Below are 16632 nucleotides of genomic sequence, written 5' to 3' on the forward strand. Positions count from 1 at the left end.
TTTGTCCCCAGCGCGGAGCACTCTGGCCGTGCCGTCTGCAGCTCGTTACGCCGCAGCAGCTCCAACACCACGCTCAAGTTCAGGAGAGCTTTGTCCGAGGCCCGGTGTCCCCACGTCCCCGCGCCGGCGTCTTTGGGGGAGAGGGGAATTCCTTCAGGCTTCATCGAGTGTCACAGGCGTCTTTTTCACGCATGGCCCCGTGGCTGGCTGGCACACGGCGCTCTGAGCACTCGGCTCCAGCTCCTGTCACCACGCCGTGTGTCACTTCCTCATCCACAGCTGCTATTGCGGACTTAAGAGCTGATGGCGTTGTGCCGTCCCACTTGCCACACGGCCGACTTCGCTCTGCGTGCTCCAGCTCTGCCTTTCAAACCTGCCTGTCTGCCCCTGGGCATTCGCAAATGGAGCTTCACACAAATCGCATTGCTCCAGACGTGGCTGTCACAGGTACTTACAAAAGACGGCCATTAGACCCGCGGCAGGGCTCAGAGGGGGGAAGGGATGGTGGGCTTCTTCCCTCGGGTAAGAGGAGGAGGGGAGAGAGCCCAGTGGGGACCCACAGCTTCCTGGAAGCTCTGCCACCTTGATCTGCACCCAGATGTCACTTCCTGCACCCGTGAGCCTGTCAGGACGGCTTGGGGCAGAAAACAGAGGCCCCTATGGCTGTGGTACCTAAGGCCGGGCTGGCTTCCATCCAGGATGGCCACCTGCTCTACTAATGGCCTGCCAGCCGAGGTCAGAGCCATGCCCAGCCCACCTGGCTTTGTCTTCTACCCAGGGCCGGCTTCCCTCAGCTCCTGGCGCTCCCACGCTTCAGCCCACACCCTTTCCAGGAGACAGTGTCTCCGCCTGGGTCCAGGCCACCCTCGGGTGGGGGCGGGTCATCTCCAGGGTCTCAACTTTCATTTCCAGAGGCCGCAGTCTCTCAGGTCTGAACTGCCTACAGCCCCAAAGCCTGTTCCTGGGGTCACTGTGGCTGTGCCTCTTGGTTGGGGATTTTGTGAATTTTCCTAAATATCTCAGTTTTAGTTCTTAAGTTGTAAGGCAAAATTTGGTGCATTTTAGCCCTAACTCTGCAAGCTTTTATTGTTTCTCTAAAAACACACACAACGGAGAGGCTTTCCCAAAGTGAAGGTCTCAGCCGTGTTTGCCTGCCTGCTCTCCCTGGCTCGTTTAGGACAGAAACACCATCCACTTCCTGCCCCTTCTCCCCCCATGGACCTCTGCTGAGCACAGCCTCTTTCTTGGGCTTTCGCAATGACACGTGGCCTGTCCCTCTGGTGACCTCAGACTCATCTCCAGGGCTGTCCCGAGCAGGTGTTTGAACTTGAGCTGATCCGCGCACATTTCAGATATGGGAGTTTAGACCCCCTGCATCCCCGCCCTCCTGCAAGGGGGTCCATCATCCAAGTGCTCCAGCTGCAGACTGCGCTAAAATCCATGATAATGAAACACTCGTAATTGCTTTTAAACCAGAATCCTGCAGAAATATCACATTCCACCTTTACGGTAGCAGTTATTCGCTGTGCTTTTGTTTCAATGCCCTGATGAGCTACGGATTCCCTTAGCCTGGTGCCTGGGCGGGGACAGACCCACCGTGGGGAAATCTGTAAACAGCTGCCATGGAGCCTGAGCTTGGGACACGGCAGCCTATGTAACTTTGGAGCTCTTACGAAGAAAGATCATCGAGGCCAGGCATGGTTACTCATGCCTGTAATCTCAGACACTTGGGAGGTAGAGTTAGGAGGATCACTGTTCAAGACTAACCCAGACAAAAAAGGTTAGTGAGACCCCAGCCTTTGGTGGCTGCTGCAGCAGCTCGTGGAGGGTCCCCACTCAGCAGCTGCTCCCCCGAGGGGCGCCAGGTCCCCAAGGCTGAGACTCAGCACGAGCCACATCTAAGACCCCTGTCCTCCAGACCCCAGCCTTGCGAAAACTCACGCAGCTTAAACCTGGACTCTCCGGGGCCGTGCGGGGCGGCGTGCGTGGGCGCTGGCGCTCAGACCCACACGTGTGCACACGCAGCGCACACGCTCACGTCAGTGCCCCATAACTCCTCTCCCGCTTCAGGCCACCCCCCGCCGGGGTGACCTTTTTTGCTTTGCATTCTAGAATGGTTTTAGGTTAGCAGACTATTGCAGAGCTCCCATGTCCCCTTTCGCACTGAGGGAGCCCCACACTTCCTCCATGCCCCCATTTTCCCCTGACACCTGCTCTCCACTCTAGGACGCCCGTCTTCCAGGATCCTGAGTGTCTCCCCGGGCTCTGCGTAGCGGGCCACTTTGTCACATTTCCAGTCTCAGTGACAACCGTGACGGTTCCGAGGAGGGCTGGCCGCGCATTTTACGGGATGCTGCTCAGCTGGGTTTTTAAATGCCTTTCTCCTGGTCAGAGCACACTGGGAGAAGGACCCAGGAGGGAGAGCACCACTTACCCACGTGCCATCAAGGACACACACTGCTTGTCACCGCCATGTTTGAAATGCCCGTTGAGCATTGAGAAAGGTAGCTTCATTTGTGCCTGGGGTTGGAGTCCCAGTGACACCTGAATGTCAAGTGTTGAGAAAGACAGGCTGGCGGGGCAGAAGGGGGACTCTGGTTAGTGTCCTCTCTCAGGGACTCTGCCGGGGCCCTCAAGGACACTGGTGCAGGAAAGAGCTGTCTGTGACCAACCCCTGGACGTCCTCACTTCAGTGCTGGGGACAGACGGGGCAGGGGTCATCGTGGAATTTCCACCATGGTGCGTGGCCAGCAGGTGGAGAGACCTGAGCGTGAACTCAGGCACGTGTGACTGTCCTGTGTCACAGTGGCCACTGCAGGCCGATGTGGCCACAAGAAGCCATCCACCACTCCCAGAGTGCGGGAGGTGTTCTTGCTGGAAGATGGTGCTGAGTCCCCACTACGAGTGGGGCACGGGATAGACGGGGACACGGAGGGTCCGGGGGTCTGCCTGGGGAGGCCACTGTGTGTGAATCACCCGTACTTATGATTCAGCAGCTAAAACACGCAGGAAGGTGTCACAGAAGCCCCGCACGCACACACACGTGGGATGCACATCTTACACGGCAGGCCATGGTGTCGGGGCCTGGGGTCCAAGGACACCGCGGGTGAGGAAAGCCACTGAGGCCCAGCGTCTGAAGTCACCCAGGCTCACAGTTCCGGGCCACCGTGAGTCTGAGCCACGTGGAGGAGGTGACAGGACGGTCACAAAGTGGCTGCCGTGCACATCAGTGCCGCTCTCCGCAGCTGGACCTTGCGTCCTGGTCTTATCTCCAGGGCGGTGGACGCTTGCGTTTGACCACGCCAACCAAGCACCCTCCGTGCCCTTCCTGGCTGGGGAGGATCTCCGTGCCTTGCACCTTGCTTTTTGGGAGGTGGATTTTCACAAAATGGAGAGCAGGGACGCCCTCAGCAGTCACACAGGGATTTAAAACACGCCTGATGACAGCGTGCGGCGACTGGAGGCTGCTCCTCCTGTGACACGTGTGCCAGAATTTAGAACATTTCTTTCCGAAATTCGTCCTCATTTTTAAATTTTATTTATTTATTTTTGCCCATGCTTGTTCAGAACCACATGTAAGCCAGGTGTGGTGGTGCGCAGCTGGAACTCCAGCTACTTGGGAGGCAGAGATTGGGAGGATCACGGTTCGAGACCAGCTTAGGCAGAAAGGGAAGGAGACCCCATCTGAACAAAACATGTCAGGCGTGGTGGTGGGTGCCTGAGATCCCAGCTGTGTGGGAGACATACACAGAAGAACTTTAGTTTGAGGCCAGCCCTGGGAAAAAAACCATGAGACTCTACCTGAAAAAGACAAAAAGGGCTCAAGTGGTGGAGCACCTGCATAGCACGTGTGAGGCCCTGAGTTCAAATCCCAGTACCACCAAAAATAAATAAGTCTGCACGTAAGGTGTGTTTGCTGTATACATAACTGCAAGGAAAAGCATCAGCATAGGCGCATTTCACCACCAAGTGGACAAGTGGGTCATAAACTCAATGACAGCTGCACCGTGCTGGCTGTGGTGACAGAACCGTCACTTTCTGGTACCTTTTGTTATAAAGGCACTTAACGAGACACAGAAGTGTGGCTCACGCAGTTGTTAACACCATGTCGCCTCTGCTTTCATCGACTTCACGCTTGTGTCTTTGTGGTGCTGGGATTTGAACTCAGGGCCTACACCTTGAGCCACTCCACCAGCCCTTTTCTGTGAAGGGTTTTTTTCGAGACAGGGTCTCAGGAACTATTTGTCCAGGCTGGCTTTGAAACGCAATCCTCCTGATCTCTGCTCCCTGAGTAGCCTGGATTGCAGGTGTGAGCACCGACACTGAAACCTGGCTTTTTTTTTTTTTTCCTGGAGTATTTTAAAGGAATTTGTGTCATTTTATCCCTGAGTGATTCAGTAAGCAGCTCCAAAAAAAAAAGTCCATCACACCTAACAGAGCCAGTGGTAATCATTAATTCATTAATGTCCATATTTCCCCGTCTAGGAAAAGCCTGTCCTTTCACACCTGAGTTTTATTTATTTTTGCAATACTTGGAATTGAACCCAGGGACTTGCACACTAGGCAGGCGTTCTTCCACTTGATCCCTGCCCCAACCCCTTTTGCTCTGGCTGTTTTGGAGATGCAAGTTTCACTTTTTGCCCAGGCCAGGCTGCACTGTGGTCTCCTATCTTACAGTTCTCGCTGTAGCTGGGATGACAGGTGTGAACCACCGTTCCCAGCTTCTGTTCTCTTCCCATCAAGATGAGGTCTCGAAAATTTATTTGCCCAGGATGGCCTCAAAGCACAATCCTCGCCATCTCAGCCTTCCATGTAGCTTGGGATGAAGGCGTGTGCCACTGCACCCAGCTATGGGTTGAGATGGGATCTTGTGGACTGTTCGCCTGGGCTCAAACTTCAGTCCTTCAGCTCTTAGCCTCCCAAGGAGCTGGGATTACAGGCGTGAGCCACCAGTGCTGGGGTTGGAGGCCGGATTTGATTCACACTCAGACCGGGCTCTGTGGAGTGCCTTAGTGTGCACACGTGTGAGCTATCCTCCCCGCAGACACGCCAGGCCTGGCTGTCCCCCTTGGTGACACTGAGATGTCTCCAGGAGTGTGTGTACTGACCCCCCTGTGAAGTCTGAGAGCACTTATGGCTCCCGCGGGCCTTGCTTTTCTGCGCTGCGAGAGCCTCCCGTGGTGACAGACGCACACCGCCACACGCACACGTAAGGTTCATAATGGTGACGAGCCTTCTGACAATTAAGGAAATTGTCCTTCCTCGGGTTCCATTAATTGAGAAAACGGTAATGTTCTTTTTTATTGGGAAAAGCTTCTAGTACCTTCCAAAGATTGAAAGCCACTGGCACTTGAGCTGAGAGAGAAATTGAGAGAGAGAGAGAGAGATTAAGTCCTCGTGGGTCCTGAGCCTGGCAGCTACGAGGGAGGTGACTGATGGCTCTGGTGTAACAGAGGTTTGCAGAGCAGCCAGTGCTGCAGAAACCTGAAAATCCTCATCTTCCAGACGAGGTGTCCCCAAAGAGTGACAGAAAGAGACAGGGACACGTGGTATGGGCTGGCTCCCCTCATCCACAGTGTCCCCAGCCCCCAGCCCCTGGGATGGCCTCGTGTCACCCTCTGTCATGAGCACCAGCTGCAGGAAGGAGCTTTCTCACTGGTTTCGCTTATTGGTTGTCGGGAGTGGAGTCTGTCTTTAAATTGTCACGGTTCTCAGCAAGTCCCCGATTCTGAGCACAAATCCTTGCCACGCGGCTTTGCTTCCTTCTTTCTCTGGACAAATCAGCCCGTGAGATGGATCGGCCACATTTGTGCCAGCTCCCATTTAATCTCTTCCTGCCAGGTCTTTTATCTTCTGTAGGGAGGGAAAAGAAGAAGTGGCGAATTCTACCAGGTGCCACCCGAGGTCTGAGCTGAGCCTGGAACACGGAGATTAACAGGTCTGTCCTGCTGTCACATCACACTGGGCAGCAATGTGACCGCCACTGGGGTTGTGGACTTTCGAGAGCTGTTAACGCTCCGAGTGAACAAATGGCCCAGGGTCACACGGGGTAGAGGCTGGGAGGGTGACACAGGAGAGGTGCTGGCACCGGGTGGCTCTGTGTTGCTGTAGCAAAATGCCTGAAGCTGGTTGGTGTGTAAAAAAAACAGGTTTGCTGGTGGCCGGCAAGGTCCCCTGGTAGTGTCACAACATGGCAGAGAAGTAGGAGGGGAAGCTGGAGTGTGCAGAGGCCACAGGAGGTAGCCAGGCCTGCTGTGCTGTCACCTGCTCTCAGGACAGCCACTCGGTCCCAAGGGAACTCACGCCTGCACGAAATGCACTGATCTGTCTGAAAGGCCCCCGCTGCTCTCAAGGCACCGCCATGCTGGGGCCCAGCGGTGACACGAGTCTCAGTGGAAACACTGTGTTCAGGCAACAGCACGCAGTGTCCTGGGCTCCTTTGTCCTCCCCATGTTCATGAATCATTCTGTCATCTGACCAGGACGTCTGTCCTTCCCGCAGCCGCTGTCTGTGGCTCACTCTGCATCTGCCCGGGCAGAAAGTGGTTCCCTTGTGGACACTGATGTCCCCAGGAGTGACGTCAGTCAGGTTTTAGAGAAAGGATGGATGTCTGCAGAGGCGGGGATGGAAGAAGACCATGGTCCCCCTGTGGGGACCAGGGAGTCACAGCACTTAGAAAGAGGAGCAGGACTCGGTGGGTTGATGGACACAGACACCCGAGCCACCCTCTCAGTGAGGACTTCTCTTCCTGATCTTCCAGGACGGGTTGAGGGGCAGAGTGGGAGACAGTGGACATGGGTCCAGTGGGAACAGGACTGTCCCAAACCGGTGTCCCCCACCCCATGCCTGGGCCAGGCTCTTACTTCATCCTCGAGCGGCCTTGGGAGGGTTATGTTACTGTCCAGTTTCTCGTGTTTCAGATTTTATTTTGCAACACTGGGATTTGAACTCAGGGCCTTGCGGTTGCTAGGCAGGTTCTCCACCACTTGAGCCGCACCACAAGGCCTTTTTTTGTGATTTTTTTCTTTTTTTGAGATAGGGTCCCATGAGGAATTGACTGGGGCTGGCCTCGAAACTCAATCCTACTGATCTCTGCCTCCTGAGTAGCTGGGATTATAGGAGTGGCCACTGGCACCCAGCTCAATTTTAATTGCACCAAAATACACATAGCAAATTTAGCAGCTCAACCATTTTTTTAAATTTTTTATTTTATTTCTTAGCACACATAATAGCACAAGGGGGTCACTGTGACAACTCCATCGATACGTAGCGGCCTTTGAGCGATTTCACCCCGTCATGCTCCAGGCCCCCCCGCCCCTCCCCCCCGAAGCACCTTGGTGGATTTCATTCTGCTGTTTTCATATATTTACATATGTTTTCATGCTGAATCCTCTTCACCCCTAAGTACCGTCTTACCTCTCCTCCCCCACCAGTGCCCCAAGCCTGTCAGCCTTTAAAGTTATGTCCCGTCACCGTTGTCATTTGTTTTTATTAATATCATCGTCATCTTAAGTCGTCATTCCACAAATGAGTGAAAACAGGATATTTGGCTTTTTGAACTTGGCTTGTCTCACTCCGCACGATGGCATCTAGTTCTATCCATTTTCCTACAGAGACATAACTTCATGATTCTTTACGGCTGAGTAATATTCCATTACATAGAATATAAATATCTCGTGTTTCTTTGTCCGTCCATCGTTTGTTGGTCACCCCGGTGTCTGCACTTTGGCTGTAACCGCAGTGTGTAGGTGTCTGTCTGGTGTGTTGATTGACACTCCCTGGGACATAGCCAGGAGGGGCCTGGCGGGGTCCCAGGAGGTCTGTTTCAGTTTTGCAAGGAGCCTCCATACTGACGTCCACGCTGTGGCACTGGGTCACTTCCCACCGGCAGCTCTTCACAGCATGTGTTGCTGTCTTGATGCTGGTCGGCCATTTTCCACACCGCTCAGCTGTGTCGCGTACTTCCCAGGTGAGATCCTGTGAGTTCAGCAACGACTCCCTGGGTCACCTCCCCGAGCCCCTTCTGCGTTCTTTCTGTGAAGTTCCTTGCCCTGGGTCCCTACCGTAAGTGGAATCACTCAGCAGTTCTCTTTTTGTCACCGACTCACTGACTCAGCACCATGTCCAGCCGGGGTCAGAATTCCCTTCCTTTTTAGGGCTGACTAGTATTCCACTGTGGGGATACACCACATTGTGTGTACCCATTCATCCATCCATGGACATTTGAGACGCTGCTGTGAGTGACACAGCCATGGACACGGAATACAAATGTCTCTTCAAAGCCCTGCTTTCAGATCTTCTGGGCGGAGAATCAGAAGTAGGAATGGCTCGAAGGAAGGTAATTGTATTTCTAATTGTTGAGAAGCCACCTTAGTTTCCCACCGTCTCACACTCGGATGAGCAGTGCACAAACCCTCACCGACACCTCCTGTTCTCTCTGCCTGGTTGACAAGCTGTCCTCGTGGGCGCAGCAGGAGTTCAAACAAAATCACACGCGTCCACGACCAACGTGGTCCCATGTTTTTCCTCCCACCCGTCACCGTCTTTGGAGCGAAACCATCTCCGTGGACACTCGGGTGTTAGGAAGGCCGTGTCACCCTCTGCGTTGCCAGGAAAGCCAGACCGCCGGGGTGAAGACAGAATGGCGTGGACTCTGGCGTGGCTAAAAAGAGGGGGTGCACACTTTGGGTTTTCAGCAGAATCGTAAAGATCCTTATCAATTGCCAGTTACCTGGGTCACCAAAAATCAAGAGCCAAGACCGCAGCTCTGCCCATGGCGGTGTAGACTGCGTTCCCAGAAGGCCATTTTGGCTTTATTTGAAATAATTAGGAAGACGCCCATCTTTGTGGTCCACCGGTGTCACGATTCCCAGCTGCTTAACTAACAGATGCCGAGCCGGGGACAGACAGACGTCCCCGTGGGGAGTCAACAGGCCTTGGCTGCCTTCGGGAGCCTTCTCTTCATTTTGGAGCCATCTGCGGCCACCTCCCAGTGACCTGTGAGGAGCCACAGTCCCCAGCGTGATTCTGGTGACGGTGACAGTCCCCACGGCCAGTCTTCAGGACTCTGGGGTTTCCGTGTGGCGTTCACAGGCAGCTGGCGTCTGCAGGGTGAGCAGAGCCAGCACCATAGGAAACCCGGGTCACCTCTGTGCGACCATCGCCAATGTGGGGACAGGGATGGCGGGCTCTCCTCGGGCTCTCCAGGCCCCGCGCCCACCTCACTCCCATCTTGGCTCAGAGCCCCACAGAGCCCGCGTCCATCCCAGGCCTTCTCAGTCCAAACCGCGTGAAAACCCCACAAAACGTCACCCATGTGCAGGAGCCCCTCGGAAGCTTCCAGAACGGCGCAGGGGCATGTGTGATGGTGACAGTGGTGACAGGCGCCACCTCACGCATGGGTTGCGAGGCGCCCAGCCCACCTGCTTACCTCGCTCTCGTCAGTGCTCTCTCTCTCTCCTCTCCTGGGAGACACCTTGCGATCTGCCTGACCTGGTGACAACCTTTTCCTGTTACATAGTAACCCAGGGATTAGCAATGTTCCCGTGTTAGTTATTTAGTTATTTTCTTCTTATTACTTTTTGGAGGCACTGGGGTTTGAACCCAGGACCTGGCATTTGCTAGGCAGGTGCTACTGCTTGACCTCACCTCAAGCCCTTTTCACTTTAGTGTTTGATTTTCCTCCATAGCTGGGGTGACAGGCGTGTGCTTCCATACTGGCTTATTGATTAAATGGGGGTCTTGCTAACTTTTTGCCCTGGCTGACCTTGAACTACGATCTTCTTTATTTCTATCTCCTGAGTAGCTGGGATTACAGGTGTGAGCCACCATGCCTGGCCATTTAGTTTCCTTTAAAGTGTCATATGCAGGTTGACCCCTTTGCTCACCGATGGCAACACAGGGGTAACAACAGGGTTTGGGGTGCAAAGCCTGCATTTCACGCCAGGCTCCCTAGTTGCGAGCCTGGCTTTGCACATCTGGCAAGCGGGGATGGCCCTGCGAGCCTGGCTTTGCACATCTGGCAAGCGGGGATGGCTCTCTCTCTCTCTCTCTCTCTCTCTCTCTCTCTCTCTCTCTCTCTCTCTCTTTTTCTCTTGGCGCTATCTTGGGAAGCAACTGACACAGTTTGCATTGTGCTTTCTTTGACTGTTTTGCTCATCCTTCCAGACTCTCCGTGGAAGGTCCACCTGTCAGACGTCGGCCCCGAGATGACGGGCGCCACCGTGAGCGGCTTGACCCCGGCCCGCACCTATCAGTTCAGGGTGTGCGCCGTGAACCGAGTGGGCAAGGGCCAGTACAGCGCAGAGACCAGCAGGTGAGAGCAGCGCCCTCGGCAGGCGGCCAGCAGCACAGGTCCCTCGATTCTAGCTGCTACCTGGGAGGCTGAGACAGAGAGGATCGTGGTTCCAGGCCAGCCTGGGCAAAAAGTCCACAAGACCCCATCTCAACCAGTAGTTGGGCGTGGAGTCATATGCCTGTCATCCCAGCCATGCAGGCAGCTGAGATGCAGAGGATCAGAGTCCAGGCCAGCCTGGGCAAAAAGCACGACCCTATCTGCAGACCAAAAATGGCTGGAGGTGTGACTCAGGTATTACAGCTCCTGCCTTGCAAGTGTGAAGCCCTGAGTTCAAACCCCAGGACTGCCATAAAAAGACCATCACAGTGAGGGCGGACACAGGTGCTCGTCAGACCAGCTGGGTTTCCCTGAGCTGCTCGGAGGTGGTGTCTCGGCTTTCTCCCTTGCTGTCCACCTGTGCCCACGTGGACACTTTTTTGGGATTTGAACTTGGGGCCTACATCTTGAGCCTCTCCACCAGCTCTTTTTTGTGATGGATTTTTCGAGATAAGGTCTCCATAAAACTATTTGCCCTGGGCTGGCTTCGAACTGGGATCCTCTTGATCTCTGCCTCCTGAGTACTGGGATTATAGGACTGAGCACCGGTGCCCAGCTGCATGGACACATCTGATGGCACAGCCTGCTGTTTACGAGAAACTAAGAGCTTTCCTGGGTCCTGGGGTTTGTGTCTGGGCCTCTCTCCATCCAACAGCCGGCAGGTAGACGCTATGCCAAGGTCCCCAAGCTGGACACCCCGGAGTCTTACCCTACGGGCAAGAGCCCCTCTCCTTCCCTGGGACGGATGCTCTGTAACCTCTTGCAGGCGTGATGGGCACAGTGGTTCCATCCACTGCCCCGTTTCCTCCCGGCCAACCTGGACAGCTGAGACAGAAATGACTTTTTCTTTTCAAATCTGAGATGAGCGATAGAGAAGGAATGGAAGAAAACACGAGGGCGTCTCAGATCTGGGTTCTTCACAGGCAGACAGGTCGCCTCTCACAGCCCCTTGTCACCTGGGCGTTGACAGTTGCGCCTGTCTCACACGCGTCCTTCAGCGTGGTCGGTGGTTTCGCCTGTCACCTGTCACCGGGCTTCTCAATAGAGAGGCTCCAGGTTCACATGGTGGAGAATGTCACCCGGGGTCCCTTGCTGAGACCCTGTCTCTGTCTCCCGCCCGTCCTCTGTCTGCAGGTTGATGTTACCCGAAGAACCCCCCAGCGCTCCCCCGAAAAACATCGTGGCCAGCGGGCGGACCAACCAGTCCATCATGGTGCAGTGGCAGCCGCCCCCCGAGCCGGAGCACAACGGGGCACTGCAGGGCTACATCCTCAGGCAAGTCGGGCTGGGAGATGCCAGGCGTCCATCTCGCCACGCGTGCGCCGTGCACTCGCCGGGCTCTAGGGAGCGGTGGAGGTGGCAGCAAACTGGCAGTCACAGCTACTGCGACGCCTGCAAAGAGCCCCTGGGCCCGGCCCGCACACCGATTTTTTTTTTTTTGGAGGCACTGGGATTTGAACTCAGAGCCTCACACTCGCTAGGCAAGTGCTCCACCTCTCGAACCACAACTCCAGCCCTTTCTGTTTAGTTAATTTTTTTTAATGTGGGGTCTCACCTTTGCCTGGGGTGGCCTCAGACCACAGTCCTCCTAACTGTGCTTTCCACGTAGCTGGGCTCACAGCTGTGCACCACCATGCCCCACTCATTCTTTGAGATGGGGTCTCATACACTCATTTTTACTCTGGCTGGTCTTGTACTGCAATCCTGCTACCTCCGCCTCCCAAGTAGCTGGGATTATAGGTGTGAGCCGTCACGCCTGGCCTAGAAGCTGCATTTTGACAGAACAGAGGGGGGCATTATGGGGAAGGGAGCAAGGTACACGATTCAGTAGAAATCTTTTAGTTTCTTTACGTTTTCCCCGAGCAAGTGCATCGGGAAGCATAATCACTTGACAGTAATCCCAATTAATTTCATTTAGTTATCAGCCAGTTGTCACCGCATTGCTCGGTTTGGGCAGATCTTCCAGTATTTCAAGGAAATCTGAAAATCCCGTCATCTTCGCAACCTCACAGTGTTTCAGCGTTGGAAATGAAACCGTTGTATTTTGAAACCCGGGGCAGGTGCGATGCACACCTGTGCCACCAGACGTAGCTGAAGGGTGACAGTTTGCTGTCCCTGCCTCAGAAGGGGTGATGGGGCCTCTAAATATACTGCAAGAACCCCAGGAGAGCTGGCCACATGCGAGAGAGGACATCTTCTCGGCCAAAGACCTTGGCCGTTTCCAAATCACCCTGCCCGTGACAACTGTGGCGTTAGCTGACACAAAGGTGAAGAGAGATGCAGCCTGGGAGAATCATTCTTAATCCGCAGCTGAGTCTGCGAGGACTTTATCAGCTTCTCTGGGGTGAGGACCTGTCGCCCGGTGCCTGGCCTGGGCTCGGGCCCAGCTTCTGCTCAGCACGAGCTGCTTAAGAAAGGCCGTGGGCTCTGCCTTCTCAAATGAACGCAAGCCGCCACAGCGCTGCTTCCTTAACTTGCTCTCTTTGTGGACGAGGGACCACTCGTTCCCAACACGTGCACACAGTCACCCCCTCTTCAGCTAAGAGTGTGCACTTGGGAGGCGGAGACTGGGAGGATCACAGTTCAAGGCCAGCCTTGGCAAAAAAGTTTTCAAGACCCCATTTTAATCAGTGGCTTGGCATGGTGGCGCCTGCCTGTCGTCCCAGCGATGCAGGGACGCACAAATGGAAGATTGCTATCCAGGCTGGCCCTGGCATAAAAGCAAAACCCTGTATCACAATGACCAATGCAAAAAGGGCTGGGGACATGGCTCAAGTGGTAGAATGCCTGCCTAGCAAGCTAAAGGCCCCAAGTTCAAATCCCAGTACTGCCAAAAAAAAAAAAAAAAAGTCTCTGTGTATACAATATTTTCCTGTCACTACCGATCCACTAACTGTTCTTGAGATTTTCTTCAAGCCTTGGGGGACGGTCCCCTAGATGTCAAGCCAGCTCGTTGTCTGCTGAGCAGTTCAAACGGAGCATCCTGGGGACACAGGGATGACGGGCGCCAACACTGTGGCTCTTGTCCCTGCCCCGAGCTGTCCTTCCCCATTTAAGGAAGGACGAGAACCGAGAGCTGTTCCTGCCGGCAGTGCCCTGGGCTCTGTTCCTCTGTCACCATTCACAGCTGCTTCTCGCTGGGGTTCTGCTGTTTCTGCAGCGGGCTCCCACCCCGGCCTCACCGTCCATCTTGTTCCTACCCATCCACTAATGGAAATAATTGGCCCTCTGTCCTGGCAGCCCACGAGGAAGTTTCTAGCACATCAGGAACAGTCCCCAGGCTGCAGCTGTCAAACAGGGGCTGTAACCGTCCCCCACATAACCAGGCTCGGGGCGCAGAGCTTAAAAATAAAACCTCTGTGATGTTCGAGGACATTTCTGTTTTGATGGGATCACTTCTGTTTAAAGGATTTTCCAAGATGGTGTGAGGAGAATGGGGGGGCGTCTGTCATCGCCGGGGACTTACAGCAAGGGCACCCCAAATGAGGGCGCACGGCCGAGGCCTGTGCGTGCCAGACCTTTTAGAAATTAAGGCTGTGCCAAAATGAATTTCCGAGTAATCCTGCAGTCTGCAAAAAAAAAAAAAAAATCTGCTCTGTTCGGAAGCAAGGAAGCATCCTCTAGGGTGCAGGCCGCGCGTCAGATGCCAGGCTCAACACACGCGGGCGCCAGTGACATAAATCACCTCGGTGGCCTCGGCCATAAGTCGTAGCTGGGATGCGCAAGCAGTGTTAAAATGTGTATAAGACCGGGAGGGGGGCTCTCGGAGAGGAGCTCAGGGTTGTGTCCTTTAAAAATGTCCTGTTTATTCCTGTATAAAAATTGTCCCGCTCTGGCTGAGCCATCTCCTGGGTGACACAGCCTCCCAGAAAGGCGGGGACGACCCACACTATGCTTATTAACGGTGACCTTCTAGACACCCTGAGAGCATCACCAAGCACCCCGAGAGCGCTGGCCACATGGACCGATCTGCCTGTGCCACAGCCCGCTTTGAAGAAGCGAGTGCTGTGATCCATTTGTCACCATCATGTAGAGCGGCTCAGGAGAACACAGGTGGCTCACGGAGGCTCCGTGTCACGATTTCTTAGTAAGAAAAGCCTTCACTCTCTCATCCATTGTTCTGTTGAATTCTTGCAGCAGCCAAGGGGAACGCCATTCTTGCCAGCACCATTTTAGAGAGGTGAAAACAAGGCTCAGAGACGTTAAGAATTCACCTAAGGTCGCCCAGCTCACTAGTGGCTGTGCTGAACAGAGGACGTTGGCCCAAGTCACACATTTCTTTGCTTCTCCCTGGAATGTGTCTGGCGTAGTGAGGGGTCCACACGAGCCGGGGCCCTCAAGGGCCATGCTCACCCCATCGCAGTGACAAGAGCGGGTCTGAGCCCCACTCGCAGACCACGCTCCTCTGCCGTAGCCCGTGGGTGGAGCTGGGTTTGATCTTTTGCAAATGGCCGTCCAGTTGTCTCCATGCCCTTTGCTGGTGAAGTTCACCGTTGGTAACTGGGGGATTTAAGTAGAAACATCTGTCACGTGGTTTATCCGTGCCAGGCCCACGGCCTGGGGACCTTTCGTTGCCCACCTGAGCCGAGCACCTGCTGGCAATTGCCCCTGTCCTTGGCCGCCCTGGGCACTCACTAAAGACAGACCAGCTCCAGAAATGTCGGAGTCGATGGAAGTGAAGCAAAAATGCAGGAGTGTGGTTGGGTGGCTTGTACTTTTGTCCCCCAGAATCCCACCCCACCTTCCCCAGTGTCCCCCTGTAGACGAGCCAGGGTCACTTGCTCCTCGAGGGCAAGGGGTGGAGTGTGCGAGTCACTCTTCATGTGACAGAATGCCTGGGAGAGACAGCTGGAGGAGGAAGGGTTCATTTTGGCTCACGGTGTCGTGGGTTTCCCTCGACAGTCCCTCGACCCCATTGTTTAGGGGCCAATGTTTGGTCAGCACCATGGCGGAAGGTGTGGAAAATGGGGCTGCTCCCTCATGGTGGCCCGGAAGCAGAGACACTGGGTGACCCGGGCCACACAGAAGAGTGTGTGGCTCTAAGGGACGTCCCCAGTGACCCCCTGCTCCAAGTAGGTGTCACCTCCTACTTCCCAACACCTCCCCCGGTCCTTACAGTTATTAATCATCTATAGATTGATCTGAGGCAGAGCCCTCTGCATGCAGTCGCCTCCCACTGGTGGCATCCACAGCTGGGGACCGAGTCTTTAACACAGGAGCCTTCTCGGGGGGACACTTCGTGTCCACGCCACCGCGCAGAGGGAGGAGGCTCTTGACCTTCGTGCCTTCCAGTGCTGTCAGCTGCTGGACAGGCCTCACCAAGTGCAGGTGGCCTGTAGCGAGCCAGAAAATGGTGACATCCACGGGGACACGCTCCTGGCCGTGTCCCTCGCTCCTTCCTGTGTTTTCAGCTGTCGTTCTCTCTGGGAAGCATCTGAATGTCTGGGCCTTGGGGACACCCTGCTCTGTGAGTTCCGTCTCAGGCGCCCCCTTCCTGCCATGGGCTCTGCCCCGGGACAGCTCCTCAGGGGACGCCACGAGGTTCCCAAACGCCACCAAGACCAATGTATCGTTGCCGGTCTGGTTTGGTTTCCCTCGTCATTCACGCCCCTTCTCATTTATCAAACAGCCATATTTCCTGAGGCGAGAAATTTCTGGGCTAGAAATCGGGTGTGTGGGGAAGCCGCAGGGAGGCTTTGGCATCACCCATCCTGGGCACAGTGCTGGCGTCACCAGGGAGGCCATCGAGCCGAGCTCGGCGGATTAACCAAGCCGGCTCAGTCCGTTGCCTCTACAAAGCGAACACGGAAGCGTCGCCGATGGACACAGGGTACCGAAACCTTCGACACGACGACGACCGTCTCCCAGCGTGCACGTACCCCAGTGCAGCTGTGGAGGGCGTCCCAGTAAACACCTGGAAATGGCCTCGCTCCTGAGCGGCCGCGCGGGGTCGCCAGGCCCTCGCAAAGGTTCCGGAAGAGCAACTTGCCATCCTTGCTGTGCACTAGCAGTTCAGAGAGGTCAACATTGTTGTTTATGTTTTAGTAGTAGTAGTATTTTTGGTAAGACTGGGATTTGAACTCAGGACTTCCCACTTCCAAAGCAGGTGTGCTACCGCCCGAGCCACTCCTGCAGTCTCCATTTTGCGCTGGGTACTTTGGAAGGCAGCTATGCTCACCACTGCGTTCTCTGGGTATTTTGGAGACGGGGTCTCATAAACTATTTGCCTGGGCTGGCCT

The 16632-nt window shown here is 54.9% G+C and overlaps 1 protein-coding gene across 2 annotated transcripts in view; it reads left to right on the forward strand.

The window, feature by feature from the left end:
• Positions 1-16632, forward strand: part of Sdk1 (sidekick cell adhesion molecule 1) — a 744195-nt gene that overhangs the window by 573629 nt on the left and 153934 nt on the right. For both annotated transcript variants that reach the window (XM_074075462.1, XM_074075461.1), the window contains 2 exons: positions 10168-10315; positions 11528-11668. In XM_074075462.1, coding sequence (XP_073931563.1) covers positions 10168-10315; positions 11528-11668 — 289 coding nt within the window. The remainder of the gene's footprint in view (positions 1-10167; positions 10316-11527; positions 11669-16632) is intronic.

This window comes from Castor canadensis, chromosome 6, assembly GCF_047511655.1.
Source record: "Castor canadensis chromosome 6, mCasCan1.hap1v2, whole genome shotgun sequence".
Lineage (NCBI taxonomy): Eukaryota > Metazoa > Chordata > Mammalia > Rodentia > Castoridae > Castor > Castor canadensis.